Source organism: Cherax quadricarinatus, chromosome 18 (assembly GCF_038502225.1).
Source record: "Cherax quadricarinatus isolate ZL_2023a chromosome 18, ASM3850222v1, whole genome shotgun sequence".
Classification (NCBI taxonomy): domain Eukaryota; kingdom Metazoa; phylum Arthropoda; class Malacostraca; order Decapoda; family Parastacidae; genus Cherax; species Cherax quadricarinatus.
The window spans coordinates 14657245-14673488 of record NC_091309.1 but is presented as its reverse complement, the minus strand read 5'-3'; the positions used below and the strand labels follow the sequence as shown (position 1 = coordinate 14673488).

At 41.5% G+C, this 16244-nt stretch overlaps 1 protein-coding gene across 1 annotated transcript in view; it reads left to right on the top strand.

Annotated features, from left to right (window-relative positions):
* Positions 1 to 2877: 2877 nt before the first annotated feature.
* The window catches only part of sip3 (septin interacting protein 3), a 33571-nt gene continuing 20204 nt past the window's right edge, over positions 2878 to 16244 (top strand). Inside the window, exons 1-6 of the mRNA XM_053777639.2 lie at positions 2878 to 3160; positions 5164 to 5256; positions 12765 to 12966; positions 13135 to 13365; positions 14990 to 15089; positions 15409 to 15551. Of these exons, the coding sequence (XP_053633614.1) occupies positions 3020 to 3160; positions 5164 to 5256; positions 12765 to 12966; positions 13135 to 13365; positions 14990 to 15089; positions 15409 to 15551 (910 nt within the window). The 5' untranslated portion in view covers positions 2878 to 3019. The remainder of the gene's footprint in view (positions 3161 to 5163; positions 5257 to 12764; positions 12967 to 13134; positions 13366 to 14989; positions 15090 to 15408; positions 15552 to 16244) is intronic.

Sequence of the window (16244 nt, the reverse complement as noted above, 5' to 3'; positions counted from 1 at the left end):
TGACCTTGTATGAAGTTTGGCTATATCTTATTCCTAAAATTGTCCAATATTGAGATAAAATTTGTTCGGATTTTTAACCCTGAAGGTTAGCCACCCAGGAAAGTCAGTGTGTCTTATTTCCATTGGAATCCTTTAATCTTGTCCCCCACACCAGCCGATTCACCCAGATACCTACTTACTGCTAGGTAAAGAGGTGCAGCAGGTTTAAGGAAACATGCCCAACGTTTCACCCGTGCCGGGGATTGATCCACGGACACTCAGTGTGAGAGGCCAGAGAGTTGCCAACCGAGCCATGGGGCATCGTCCAACTGAGCCACGGGACCAAATCTAAAGTAACTTAATCGCTCTCTGCCAGTAATAGATATGAGAGTGACGCGCCTTTGTTTACATTCGATTTTTCTTCAGGTTCGGAGGGTATTCCGGGGATCAACGCCCCCTCGGCCCGGTCCACGACCAAACATCCCAGTGTATCAGGGCCTGATCAACCAGGCTGTTACTGCTGGCCGCACATAGTCCAACGTACGAACCACAGCCCGGCTGATCGGCACCAACTTTAAATATCTGTCCAATCCCCCTTGAAGGCAGCTAGGAGTCTATTGGTAATTTCCCTTATGCATGGTGGGAGGCTGTTGAATAGTCTTGGGCTCCGGACACTTATTGTGGTTTCTCTTAGTGTACCAATGGCGCCCCTACTTTTCACTGGGGGTATTTTGCACCGCCTGCCAAGTCTTATTATACTTTCGTAAGGAGTGATTTGTGCGTGCAGATTCAGGACCATTCCTTCTAGGATTTTCTAAGTGTAGATTATGATATATCTCTCTTGCCTGCATTCCAGCGAGTACAAGTCAAGTGCTTCCAAGCGTTCCCAGTAGTTAAGGTGCTTGACAGAACTTATATGTGCAGTAAAGGTTTTCTGTACACTCTCTAGATCTGCAGCTTCACCTTCTTTGAATGGAGATGTTAATGTGCAACAATATTTCAGCCGCCTAGAGAGAACAAGTGATTTGAAAAAGATCATCATTGGCATCTCTTGTTTTGAACGTTCTAATTATCCATCATATCATTTTCTTTGCAGTTCTGATCGTGGCACTGTTGTAATCCTTGAAAGTGAGATCCTCAAGCATTACTACTCCCAGGTCCCTCACATTATTTTTCCGCCCTATTGTATGGTCAGAGTTTGTAGTATACTCAGTTCTAGTTATCATCTCCAATTTTGCATAACGGAGTAGTTGGAATTTATCTTCATTGAACATCATATTGTTTTCCTGTGCCCACTGGAAAACTTGGTTTATATCTCCTTGGAGGTTAACCGCGTCCTTAATAGATGACAAGCTCATGCAGATCCTAGTATCATCTGCAAAGGATGACACAGTGCTGTGGATTACATTTCTCTCTGTCTGATATTGAGGATAAGGAATAGGATGGGGGCGAGTACTGTGCCTTGTGGAACAGAGCTTTTCACTATGGCAGCTTCCAATTTAACTCTGTTGACCACTACTCTTTGTTTTCGATTGGTTAGAAAGTTGAAGATCCATCTTCCTACTTCGCCAATTATTCCCTTAGCACGTATTTTGTGCGCTATTATGCCATGATCGCACTTATCAAAGGCTTCTGTAAAGTCTGTGTATAACATCTGCATTCTGTTTTTCTTCCAGTGCATCCAAGACCATATCATAGTGATCCAGTAGTTGTGAGAGGCAGGAGCGACCTGCCCTGAACCCATGTTGCCCTGGATTGTGTAGTTTTTAGGAATCCCAGTGGTTTGTAATCGTGCTTCTTAGCACTCATTCAAAGATTTTTATGATGTGGTTAGTCAATATTAATACCTGGAGGGTGTTTCACGATAGGATTTTATTTGGATTTTTAACCCCGGAGTTAGCCACCTAAGATAATCCAAGAAAGTCAGTGCGTCATCGAGGACTGTCTTATTTCCATTTGAGTCCTTAATTAATCTTGTCCCTCAGGATGCGACCTATGTCAGTCGACTAACACCCAGGTACCTACTTGCTTGCTAGGTAAACGGGACAGCAGGTGTAAGGCACGCTCATATTTCCACCCTTTCAGGGGATCGAACCACGGCACTCAGTGTGAGGCGAGAGTGTTGGTTACCAGGTCACCTGACACCTTTCGGAGGTCAACACCCCCGCGGCCCGGTCCATGACCAGGCTTCGATTAACCAATATTAATATAATATTAACCACTGATTTGTCCTGTAGTGCTACATCCCAAAATAAATGTGTCATATTTGCTAATATCTCCCAAAATGACAAATTACACGAGGCATAACAATTTGTGTCGAGGTACAGACCACATCCTTGCACTTTATAGAAGAAAATAATGAGTGATTTCTTTAAAGGACTGGATCTTCATATTTTCCAAAAGTTTCTCATTTTCTTCTCACTTTACTTAAAATAATTATGTGACTAATATAATTATAATTATCGCATATTTATCTTAAGGATATTCTAGGTTAAGCCATCATAAAATATCACTTTCGTATATCTATATTATATGCAATATGGAACTATTCAGACTGAAATACAGATTTCTACTATCTACTCCAATTATATCTGTACACTGTATAACTTGCCTAAATACAGAACTAAACTTAAATAGCGTCATTATTATTGTAATGCGAGACAATATTTCAAATCCTGGCGCGTGTTGCTGGGCCAATCAAGGAGAGACAGTTTGCTTAAGAGAAACACCTTTCACCGATTTAAAGAACACACAGCATCTGGCACTCATCAAAAACGAAGACAGTTCATTTCCCGATTCCCCGATAGTACTTATCTTTCGAAACATCTGAAATCAGAGAGAGAGCCGGGATAGTGGTGAAAATAGAGAGGAAGAAATTATTGGTGGTAGTGGACAAGGTGTTGGGGCAGATGTCAGCGATTGTTTGGGTTGGAGTTGGTGTCGTCAGCTGGGGCTGAAGGAGAGAGGCTGGAGGGAAAAAAAGACTTGACTACCTCAGTGGTGGTGTTATCCCTGGGTCTAGGACCACCTCGCCATCAGGATGCCGGCGCCTATGCCCGTCGGAGGCCTTACTATGGCGTCGTTTGCCCTGACGGCGGCCGTCATAGGCAACGCCTACTACCAGAAGCGACAGTTCTATCCGTCTGTCGTGTACATCACCAAGTCCAACCCTAGCATGGCGGTAGGTCTGCCAGGCGTGTGGGAGGTCTGCCTGGCTTGTGAATAGGTCTGCTAGGCAAGTGGAAGGTTTGCCTGGCTTGTGAATAGGTCTGCTAGGCAAGTGGAAGGTTGGCCTGGCTTGTGAATAGGTCTGCCAGGCAAGTGAAAGGTTGGCCTGGCTTGTGAATAGGTCTGCCAGGCAAGTGGAAGGTTGGCCTGGCTTGTGAATAGGTCTGCCAGGCAAGTGGAAGGTTGGCCTGGCTTGTGAATAGGTCTGCCAGGCAAGTGGAAGGTTGGCCTGGCTTGTGAATAGGTCTGCCAGGCAAGTGGAAGGTTGGCCTGGCTTGTGAATAGGTCTGCCAGGCAAGTGGAAGGTTGGCCTGGCTTGTGAATAGGTCTGCCAGGCAAGTGGAAGGTTGGCCTGGCTTGTGAATAGGTCTGCCAGGCAAGTGGAAGGTTGGCCTGGCTTGTGAATAGGTCTGCCAAGCAAGTGGAAGGTTGGCCTGGCTTGTGAATAGGTCTGCCAGGCAAGTGGAAGGTTGGCCTGGCTTGTGAATAGGTCTGCCAGGCAAGTGGAAGGTTGGCCTGGCTTGTGAATAGGTCTGCCAGGCAAGTGGAAGGTTGGCCTGGCTTGTGAATAGGTCTGCCAGGCAAGTGGAAGGGTGGCCTGGCTTGTGAATAGGTCTGCCAGGCAAGTGGAAGGCTGGCCTGGCTTGTGAATAGGTCTGCCAGGCAAGTGGAAGGTTGGCCTGGCTTGTGAATAGGTCTGCCAGGCAAGTGGAAGGTTGGCCTGGCTTGTGAAGAGGTTTGCCAGACATATAGGTCTGCCTGACTTGCAAGAGGTTTGGTAGGCATGTGGGGGGGTTTGTCAAGTGCATAGGTAGTCTGCCAGGCATGGGAGGGGCATGATAGGCCTGTTATGTATGTTTGTGGGCTAATAACTGGAGACTGCTTCTCGGCAGATTTCGACAATAAATTATACAATCTTAAATAAGTTGACTTTACATTGAGATTATTTTGTTGTGCAGATGGTAAAACGTGCAACTTAACCCAATGACTCTCCTAACCCAACCTAAAATAATCTCGTCTTACTCTTATCAATGTAGGCCGTCTTTGTCCACTTGTTTTTTCTCTAGCTAGGCATGCAATACTGAGTATTGATTGGCTCTGATGTGCTGCTACTGCCAAAATAAATGTATTTTTTTCACTAGGTGTGAGAGAGGTTTGCCAGGCTTGTCAATTTACCCAGCATGTACTGAGGTTTTACACACAACATTGGATGTCAACCCATGTTAACTTGATACATATACATACCACACAAGAGATATTTCTCTCATACTTTTAACTCTCTATGATGCTTACTGTCTGTTGTGCTGTTGCATATGATAACTATTAAGGTGATGAGCCAAATCTAACAATTTACAGGTTCCCAAGGATTTTGGAAGATGAGAAAATGGATTTCTGCCTGGAGGTAGAGAGGCTTGAAGCCAGTAATTGGTTGGTTAATTAGTTTAATGGGTTGAAAACCTATTATCTATACAGTGGTCATTAAGGTTGCATCTCACTTGTATACTACCAGCCAAGAGTTGGGGTCTGCCAGACATCTGATGTGTGGCAGGTCAGATAGGCATGCAGGGTGCAGTAGGAGGTTTACTGAGCAAGAGGGGGATGATGTGTGGGCTAATGGAAGCAACAGGTGGTTGCACCCTAAGATGGGCCAAGGATCTGAAAAGGAATTTCCTATCAGACTGGGGAAGTGTTCCAGTGTCTGGACAGTAGGTTCACCATGGGAACCACTTAGCACCAGATAATTTTACATTAATTCTGCACAAGTGATCATTATGTTTAAGTACAGCTTTGAGTTCAGAGGCAAATTTCCACTATAGCATTCAGTTAAAACGAGCATCCTAGTACAGTACACTATAAAGAAAGCTTGACACACAGAAAAAATATTGATTTATGACATGGCCTACTATATTACATTGAACCTTGTATATGCTGTATTAATTTTCTTTTAATTTTCAGGCAATCTACTTGCTTGCCTTCACACTGGTCATCCTCCTTGGAAAATTCCTTAAGAAGGTCTTCTTTGGGTCTTTGAGGGCAGCAGAGTTTGAGGTAATATACTTCATAAGGTTTGCCACCTCTGCTTGTGAAGTCCTACCACATATGTGGTAGGACTTCACATTTTACCAGAGACAGTGTCCCATATAAATTCATGAGATATATACTTTGAACAGTCTGGCTGATCAGGCCCTCAAGCAGGAGGCTTGGAGTCTTAGTAAAAAATAAACATTTCCTTAGAAGGATATCATTATATTGATGGCATACAGAACTACAGTTACAGGAAGTTACTGGTTTGGCAATAGAATTGTGAATGAGTAGAACACATGCCAGGTAGCATCATTGGGGCAAGAACTTTGGATAGTTTTAAATATTGGTTGAATGGTTACATGATTATTATTATAATCAAAAAGAAGCGCTAAGCCACAAGGACTATACAGCGCTGCAATGGTTACATGAGAGGGTGTTGTTGGGTGAAAGTTAGACCTGCCTGTAGCATTAACCAATATGCCTACTGCAGTGTTCCTTCATTCTTATGATCTTGTGTGCATGAATAAGACATGTAACACTTGGATATCTTTACTGATGAAATGTCTTGCCTGTGTAGCAAATTTCTTCACTCAAATAGTGGGGATTTGAGTACTGGAGACAGTGGAAGAAGTGGAGAGGTAATTTTAAAGTGTTTATTTCCTCAATTTTAATAGGGTGTTCAGTTCCTTAGTATTTTGGGTGAATGTTTTGTAAAGAGCCTATAGGTAAAGTATAGTAAGATATGTAAGTACAGTGGACCCTCGAGTTTCAGCAGCATCGACTTTCGTGAAATTCGACCTTCGGCGAGTTTTTTTGGCAAAATTTGGCCTCAAGTTTCGTGATTAGACTCGTGTTTCGGCAACCATCCGGTACCCGTCCACCCGTCACCACGCACACCAAGCCAGTCGCCCACGCCATTCATGCTCAGTGTGCCATTGTTTACCAACACGTGACCATCACCCCGCGGGTTCATACAATACATTTCATAATAATCCACTGTTTTTTGTGCTTGCAGCTGCTAAATAAGTCATCATGGACCCAAGGAAAGCTAGTGCAAGCCCTTTGATAAATAGTGAGGAACACGATCCAGAGGGATTTTGAAGAGTTTGAGGCAGACCCTGTCCCTGCCGACCCTCTGCCTGTTGTGAAAGGTGGTGTGGCATTGAGCAAGTCCATGGGGTTGGAGGTGAGTGACAGGGATGTGGAACAGTTGCTGGAGGATCACAGGGAAGAGCTAACATAAAAACATAAGAACTGAGGAACACTGCAGAAAGCCTACTGGCCCATACAAGGCAGGTCCTTATGCTATACAAGGCAGGTCTAACCACTGACGAACTGCAAGAGCTTCAACTGGAACAGCATCAGACTACAGCCGAGAAACTTGTTTCAGAGGAGGAGGAAAAGAGAGTGAAGGAGGTTCCTTCTTCAGTGATTAAGGACATGTGTGGAATGTGGAATGAGTTGCAAAGTTTTGTTGAAAAGTATCACCCTGACCAAGCTGAAACAAGCCATATCTGCAACATGTACAATGACAGTGTTGTGTCCCACTTCAGAGAAATCTTAAAGAAACGCCAGAAAAAGACCTCTGGCCAGATATTTTGTGCGACAGGGGTCCAGGGACTCAAGTTGTTCCCAGTGGCATTAAAAGAAGGGAAGTAAACCCAGATAAGGACTTGCTACCTAAAGTCCTAATGGAAGGAGATTCTCCTTCCAAACAATAGTGTACACCTTCCTCGTATCCCCTCCTCCCGTCTTCCATCCACCCAGAAGTCTTCAGTAAAGGTAAGTGTAATGTTATTATTTTTATATGCATGTACAGTGGTCCCTCGTTCGTAATTAATCCGTTCCTGGAGCCATTACTATAAACGAAATTTACGATTTACGAATCGATTTTCCCCATAAGAAATAATGTAAATACAATTAATCCGTTCCTGACACCAAGAAGTATTAAAACAAAAAAAAATTTAACATGAAATATGCATGTAGTACATAAACAATACAATGGGAAATGATGAATGAAACATTAACAGCATAACACTTACCTTTATTGGAGATTCTTCTTAGTGTATGGGAGACTGGAGGAGGAGGAGGAGAGAGAGTGGATTGTTTATAGTTTGGAAGGGGAATCCCCTTCCATCAACACCTCAGGTACCATTTGCTTTTCTGGGGTTGCTTCTCTTCTCTGTTTCTTAATGCCACTAGGACCACTTTGAGAGTCACTGGAGTCCTGTCTCACAAAATAACTGTGGAGAGAGCTCTGTTTCTGGTGTCTCTTTAACACTTCCCTAAAATGGCCCAAGACTTTGTCACTGTACATGTTGCCAACCTGGCTTGCAACAACCTTGTTAGGGTGATGTTTCTCCATAAAGCTTTCCATCTTACCCCACATAGTAAAAATCTCTTTAATTTCTGAAGAAGGCACCTTCTTCCATCTCTCTTCCTCCTCCTCTGCAGCAAGATTCTGAGCTGCGATGTGTTGCTCTTCCTGCTGAAGCTCTTGCAGCTCCTCAGTGGTGAGCTCTTCATTGTGGTCTTCCACCAATTCTTCCACATCCTCCAAACTCACATCCAACCCCATGGAACTCCCCAGTGCCACAATTGATTTTACAACAGACATAGGCTCATTAGGGTCAGTCCCAAATTCTTCAAAATCCCTCTTGTCGACACAATCTGGCCACAATTTTCTCCAGGCAGAGTTCAAAGTCCTGGTAGTCACTCCCTCCCAAGCCATACCTATAAGGGTTATGCAGTGGAGGATGCTGAAGTGTTCTCTCCAAAATTCCCTTAGGGTCAAGTGAGTGTCTGTGGTCACAGTCAAGCACCTGTGAAACATTGCTTTTGTGTAGACTTTTTTAAAGTTTGCAATAACCTGCTGGTCCATGGGTTGGAGGAGAGGAGTGGTATTCGGGGGCAAGAACTTTACTGTGATGAACCCAAACTCCTTGAAAATTAGGTCATCCAAGTTTGGAGGATGAGCAGGTGCATTGTCCATTACTAGCAGGCACTTGAGATCCAATTTCTTTTCCAGGAGATACTCCTTCACACTAGGGCCAAACACTTCATTGAACCATTCGACCAAAATTTCCCTCGTGACCCATGCCTTACTATTAGATTTCCAAAACACACACAATTTACTCTTCATAACATTGTTTTTCCTGAACACTCTGGGATTTTCAGAATGGTACACTAGTAATGGCTTCACTTTGAAATCCCCACTAGCATTAACACAGAACATTAGCGTCAGCCTGTCTTTCATAGGCTTGTGTCCTGGCATTGCCTTTTCCTCTTGTGTAATGAAGGTCCTCTTTGGCATTTTCTTCCAAAAGAGGCCTGTTTCGTCACAATTGAACACTTGTTCAGGTTTCAGTCCTTCAGCCTCTATGTACTCCTGGAATTCATGCACATATTTTTCAGCCGCCTTATGGTCCGAACTGGCAGCCTCACCATGCCTTACCACACTGTGTATGCCAGTACGGTTCTTAAATCTCTCAAACCAGCCTTTGCTGGCCTTAAATTCACTCACTTCACCACTATTTGCAGGCAATTTCTTTACCAAATCTTCATCCAACTGCCTAGCCTTTTCACAAATAAACGAAGTCATAAGAGTATCTCCTGCTAATTGTTTCTCATTTATCCACACCAATAATAACTTCTCAACCTCTTCCAGTACTGGTGATCTCATTTTTGTCAGCATAGTTACTCCCTTTGCAACAACAGCATCCTTTATTTCATTTTTCTTGGCCACTATGGAACATAAGGTTGTGTAGGGTTTCTTATACATCCTGGACAGTTCGGCCACACTTGTACCACTTTCATATTGTTCAATGATAGTTTTCTTTAATTCAATCGTATTTCTCACCTTCTTTACCACAGGCTTGGCACTAGGAGCTTTCTTTGGAGCCATGGTAGCTTATTTAGTACTTGCAAGCACTAAAATAAATGGAATATTATGAAATATTTTGCTGGAGCACGTGAGGGGACCTTCGCTGACTGGTAAACAATGCCAGACTGGCTGCCGCCCTGGCTCACACCGTGGGTACGCATCCCGGACGAACTACGACTCGCGAGTCAACCTATGAAAAGCGAGTCCATGTTTATACGAAAATACCTCTATGATTGGCGAATTTTACGATTGCCGGGAACTACGAAAAGCGGGGGACCACTGTACTTGATTTCTCATTGATTTCAGTATATAAATCTTTCTTTAATTTGAAAAAAAATATTTTATTTTAATATTTTTGGGTGTCTGGAACGGATTAATTTTATTTCCATTATTTCTCATGGGGAAAATGGTTTCGAGTTTCGTGAATTTCGTCTTTCGGCAGGCTCTCTGGAACAGATTAATCACGAAACTCGGGGGTCTACTGTACTGTATTATAATCTTTGCTGTTGAAATGACTGCTAGTTTTTCATTTCCTTTGAGGGGAAGGGGGATGCCTCGATGCCAGCGAAGGACTCTTGTTTCAGTGAATAGAAGCTGCTTAACCCATCAAACCTGATTACCTCCCATTTCCCAGGCACTGTATGATCCCCGTGGGCTTTGTACTTGATGCATATAATAGTGTTTCATTATCCATATACTGTACCTGATGTGTAATAATACCTCATTGAAAAAAATTGGGACCCTCTGACTGTATCCTTTGTTCATTTTGTGATTACAAAATTTTACTTTCAAATCTTTAGATAATGAAATTATCTGCTTTACCTTTTAGCCCTGTTGTTTGGGTACTGAAGTTGTTTTTCATATAACGTACTGCTATAGAGTGGTTGGCTTTATTTATGTCATGTTCAGAAATGTTTTAATGGCATACAGTATTTTTAATTAGGTTCTAATGAGCATGATTTATTTTTATAGTATTTTATAATTGTACTGAAAACGTGCAAGATTTCAGGTACATCTTGCTACTTCTACTTACACTTAGGTCACACTACACATGGATGTACAAGAAAATATTATACACACCCCTCTGGGCTTTCTTCTATTTCCTTGCTAGTTGTTGTTTATTTCCTCTTACCTCCATGGGAAGTGGAACAATTCTTCCTCCGTAAGCCATGCATGTCATAAGAGGTGACAAAAATGCAAGGAGCTAGTAACCCCCTTCTGTATACATTACTAAATTTAAAAAGAGAAACTTAACTTTTTCTTTTTAGGTCACCCTGCCTAGGTGGGATATGGCCGATTTGTTAAAAAAAAAAATGTACAGTGGACCCCCGCATACCGTTGGTTTTACATAACGTTAAATCCGCAACCGATACATTTTATTGCTAAGATTTTGCCTCGCATACCGCTAAAAAACCCGCTCAACGCTGTTCGTCCGAGACGCGTCTAATGTGCGGCCTGAGCCAGCCTCACATGTTCCGCCGGTGGCATTGTTTACAAGCCAGCCTCCGCGGTAACATCCAAGCATACAATCGTAACATTTCGTATTAGTGTTTTTTGGTGATTTTATCTGCAAAATAAGTGACCATGGGCCCCAAGAAAGCTTCTAGTGCCAACCCTGTGGTAAAAAGGGTGAGAAATACTATCGAAATACTGTGGTACCATGGTCAACTGCTGATGCTGCTGCTGCTGTAGCACCGTCAGCTGCTGCTGTACCACCGTCAGCTGCTGCTGCTGCTGCTGTACCACCGTCAGCTGCTGCTGCTGCTGTAGTACCGTCTGCTGCTGCTGCTACTGTAGTACCGTCTGCTGCTGCTGTAGCATCGTCTGCTGCTGCTGTAGCATCGTCTGCTGCTGCTGTAGCACTGTCAGCTGCTGCTGCTGCTGCACTGTCAGCTGCTGCTGCTGCTGCACTGTCAGCTGCTGCTGCTGCTGCAGCACTGTCAGCTGCTGCTGATGCTGTAGCACCGTCAGCTGCTGCTGCTGCTGCTGTACCACCGTCAGCTGCTGCTGCTGTTGTAGTACCGTCTGCTGCTGCTGTAGCATTGTCTGCTGCTGCTGTAGCACTGTCAGCTGCTGCTGCTGCTGTAGCACTGTCAGCTGCTGCTGCTGCTGCTGTACCACCGTCAGCTGCTGCTGCTGCTGTTGTAGTACCGTCTGCTGCTGCTGCTGTAGTACCGTCTGCTGCTGCTGTAGTACCGTCTGCTGCTGCTGTAGCATCGTCTGCTGCTGCTGTAGCACTGTCAGCTGCTGCTGCTGCTGCTGTAGCACTGTCAGCTGCTGCTGCTGCTGTAGCACTGTCAGCTGCTGCTGCTGCTGTAGCACTGTCAGCTGCTGCTGCTGCTGTAGCACTGTCAGCTGCTGCTGCTGCTGTAGCACTGTCAGCTGCTGCTGCTGTAGCACTGTCAGCTGCTGCTGCTGTAGCACCGTTGTTGGTGTGGCTTATTGAGAATACCAAGAAACAATTAACCCCAGAGGGTTAGCCACCCAGGATAACCCAAAAAAGTGTGTCATCGAAGACTGTCTAACTTATTTCCATTGGGGTCCTTAATCTTGTCTCCCAGGATGCAACCCACACCAGTCGACTAACACCCAGGTGAACAGGGAAAAACGCCTGGAACTAGTGCTCATATTGGTGAATTTAAAGCCAGCAAAGGTTGGTTTGAGAGATTTAAGAATCGTAGTGGCATACACAGTGTGATAAGGCCTGTTCTGGAAGAAAATGCCAAACAGGACCTACAGTACTCAGGAGGAAAAGGCACTCCCAGGACACAGTGTCTCATCAGTCATTGCTGCATCTTCAATAAAGGTAAGTGTCATTTATTCTTCATTTAGTAGAGTAGTACATACACAATATATACTGTGCATGTACTACTCTACTATTGTGCATGTACCCTTCTCTTTGTGTGTAGGAAAATGTATATTTCATGGGGTAAAATTTTTTTTTTCATACTTTTGGGTGTCTTGCACGGATTAATTTGATTTCCATTATTTCTTATGGGGAAAATTCATTCGCATAACGATAATTTCGCATAACAATGAGCTCTCATGAACGGATTAATATCGTTATGCGGGGGTCCACTGTACTGAAAAGGATTTCTTGAAAGGCTTAGTTATTCAGAAGAAATATCCAGGTTTGTAGATGTCTGTGATTGCTCTAGACTGTATAGAAATGTAGCCTTAATTCGGCACCTTTTTCATATTTATAAATTAATATAACCCCTCTATCAAAGATTAGGTTCCTATCTTGCAAATTCTTTAGTTATGAATTGGTACTACAAACAATACAAATACGAATGTAAATGTTCATAATTAGGCTGTTAATGTGTTTCTGAGACAGATGAATTTTAATGACAAGCCATTGAACTGGTGGTTATAATTTAATTGGATTAAACTAAATTAGAGCAAACTTCCTCTTTAATTGCCTTGGGTTAGACAGAATGCTCATGGCTTAAATAGGTTTCTCCCTTTTTTGTGCTAAACTTTAATTTTCTTAGATAAGTACATGTAGATAATATGGCAGTAAATGTGAATACCTTTAATAGTTTACAATAGTTTTAACTAGAATTTTATTGACTTTTTTAGTATGAGTGTTATACAGTATTATTTGTTCAGGTTTCATTGTGAATTTAATTATATTTCTTTCTCACAGCACCTCGTTGAACGTTCTTTTTATGCAGTTACTGAGACCTGCTTAGCATTCACTGTGTTCAGGGATGACTTCTCTCCAAAATTTGTAGCACTTTTCACCGTGCTATTATTCCTCAAAGCCTTCCATTGGCTTGCAGACTACAGGGTAGACTTCATGGAACGATCACCAGTGATAACATTACTATTCCACATCAGAGTTATTTGTAAGTGATATTCTGGAGAATTTCCTGTTTCAAGTACATTAGTGTGAGTTAATCATTTACTTTAGTTGATGTGGATTGAAAATACATTTTTTTAAGTGTTTTCATATTTTAGTCACTAAATATGTAATTTTGATTTTCACAGTTAAAAATTTTGATGTTTTTTTTCAGCTTTGCTGCTGCTTTTGAGTTTACTAGACTTGATCCTGGTGAGTCATGCATACCACTCGACTATAACACGTGGTCCATCAGTGCAGCTGGTGTTTGGCTTTGAATATGCCATCCTCTTGACTGTGGCACTAAATATAGCAGTGAAGTACATTTGCCACACAGTTGACTTGCAGTCAGAGAATCCATGGGAGAATAAGGCTATGTATCTGCTTTATACTGAACTTTGTATGGGTAAGAATGCAGCGTAGTACGTATATTTGTTTTACCAGTACATATGTAATTTCCTTAATGTTTCTGTACCAAGAGTATTTGTTTATTAATTGCAAAATTGTATTAGTACTGAATAGTACTATCAGTTTTCCATTTACTATTTAACCCTTTGACTGTCGCAATCTCAAATCCTGAGGTGTCTCCTGGTGTCGCAAAATATTTGGAAAAAAAAAAAAAAATTCTCATGAATGATAGAGAATCTTTTCCCGATGGTAATGACACCAAGAGTACGAAATTTGATGGAAAACTTACGGAATTACGCTCCCACAAAGTTAGCGACCTTTGTGGTATTTATGAATCGGCGATTTCGCCCACTTTGAGCCCTATTTTAACATTTTCTTTGTTCATCAGTCATGTCTCCAGACCCCTCTGTTATTACTCGTGCTTTCTATTTTGAATTTTTATTCAAACAAAAAATAAAAGATTTACTGTTATGAAGACTACTGCAATATTGTAATAATTGTATAAATAATGTCAACCCATTCATGACTACATATTAGAATGGCTAGTTGGACATTTATTGGACAATGACCTCATTTGTTTACTCTTGAACATCAGCAAAAATCAAACATTTCCACTACTTTAAGCTCCATTTCAAGGTCCTTTTCATAGTAAAACCAATCAAAATCACCTCCATTTCTACAACGTTTTCCATTCTATAAAATGTGACTATTAAAATGAGAATACAACGGTAAATATTAAACAAAAATAAACCTCAAAGTCGGCATTTTAATCCAAAAACACGGTTGGAGTTTTTTTTTTCTCATTATGCACTGCGTGCTGCAGGATTTTTTTTATACTGTGTACATTGACCACACAGACCCATTCTCTCACATGTGGGGCAACCAGCTTTCTCCCACTTGATTTGAAGCCGCTAGAATTTTTAAGTATATGTATGTCAAACACATTGACTCGTAAGACGTATACATACTTGTACGACCGAAACAGTCAAAGGGTTAAAAGATTAAGAATCTTGAGAACCCTTGTGTGCTTAAGCATAAAACTGTCTATATTAAGCAATCAATTATCATATTGGATGCTAGGAGAGAGAATGGTAAATAAAGCCTTGTTTTTAAATACAATTTCCAAAATTAGCCATCAAGAGGGTGTCACCAAAATAATCATTAGATCCACAATGCATTGTATAAATTTTATATTCTTATTTTATACAGTACTTTTATTGGTTTTGAGTGTATTTGTGGCTCTAATAGCTACAGCACAGTTTGACCAATATTACTTCTATTATAAGTTCCATTAAGGCTTACTTGAGATTCACATTTTTAGGTATTTTGGTGACCCAGTATTAATTAATCCCTTGCATGGCTTAGATCCACAACTCGCTCAGTTGTTAATTCTATGAGTAATTAGATTAATGCCAACACAAGTTGGCACTATAATCTACCACACTGGTGTGACCTTGTGGTCAACTTGTATATAACTTGGCTCCAGTGTCCAAGAGTTGCAAGTGTTTCTTTCTCACCATGATAGGGTGACCCAAAGCAGGAAATGAACTCGCCAATATTCATTTAATAGTCATCTTTATGCATTTTGAAAACTTGTATTATAGCTATAATTATGTTTTTAGGTTTCTTCAAAGTGGTGCTGTATGCAGTGTTCATGGTCATTATGATTAGAATTCACACCTTCCCGCTCTTCATCATCAGGCCAATGTACTTAACGATGAGGTAAGTTCCTTTGAAATTTAGATGGGATAGTTGCATCTTAGAATTTGATTTTGTAACTAGGAGAAGAAACTTTAGGATGCCTCTTTATTCATGATAAATGGAATATTACTATACAGTACATACTTCAATAATACTGTATGTTAATTAAGTAACAATCTTCATTTATTGTGTGATTTAGTATTATAGATTTGTTTCTAGTCGCTTGTCTTGAAGTACTGTCACCTAATATTCTTATCCGAGTTAGTTGCTTTGATTTTTTTCTAAAAAGCTTATGTTAAACAAAACTATAAAGTTACAAGCATTTTCTTTGATTTTTTAGGTCTTTCAAGAGAGCACTGAACGATGTGATTCTTTCAAGACGTGCAATTCGAAACATGAATACTTTATATCCAGATGCTACACCAGAGGAACTGACAGCCGTTGACAATGTTTGCATTATCTGCAGAGAAGAGATGATCACAGGTAAGTGCTTGCTTGCTGGAAGCAGCTTAATAGCACAATTCATAAAGAACACTAGTTGTTTTAATACACAAATTTTGTCACAAGATCATTCGAGTAGCCTTGGGTTTCCAGGGATCTTTGTTTATAAGCAGTAACTGTCTCAAAGATGCTGTATTCTGTCAAACACCCCAAGTTGAAAGCCTTTTCTGTATTGCCATTTTTGAAAAGAAAAATCTAAAATGGTAGAGAATCTTTATATAACTAAAGGTAACAATACCAAATATGCAAAACTTAATATAATATTTATGCATTAACCCAGGAGCAAAGTTGGAGATCAGGGAGCATTTTCAGCAATAGCACTTTCACCTTTTGTAGGCCAAGTAAAGTGCTCAAGCCAGCATAAACCATTGATCACTAGAAATTGCCTTTTAACCATCAGAACGAAGTTGGTATATTGGTCAATTTTCCACTCTTCAGTAACTTCCAATTGAAAAACTGCTTCTAAGATGCGCACTGTAGGCATTCCAGCTGCTAAAGCATCGTTCCCTCTGCTCATTAGTCACATCCCCAGGCCTCTCCTATATAACACTTCCCCTTCACTTTGAATCCATCATTACACAAAATAAAATTGACATTTTTCCCTATTGGCTAGTAAGCCATAACCAAAAAATGCTTGGTCATGGTTTAGGTTGTCCCAATAATAGAAACAAATCT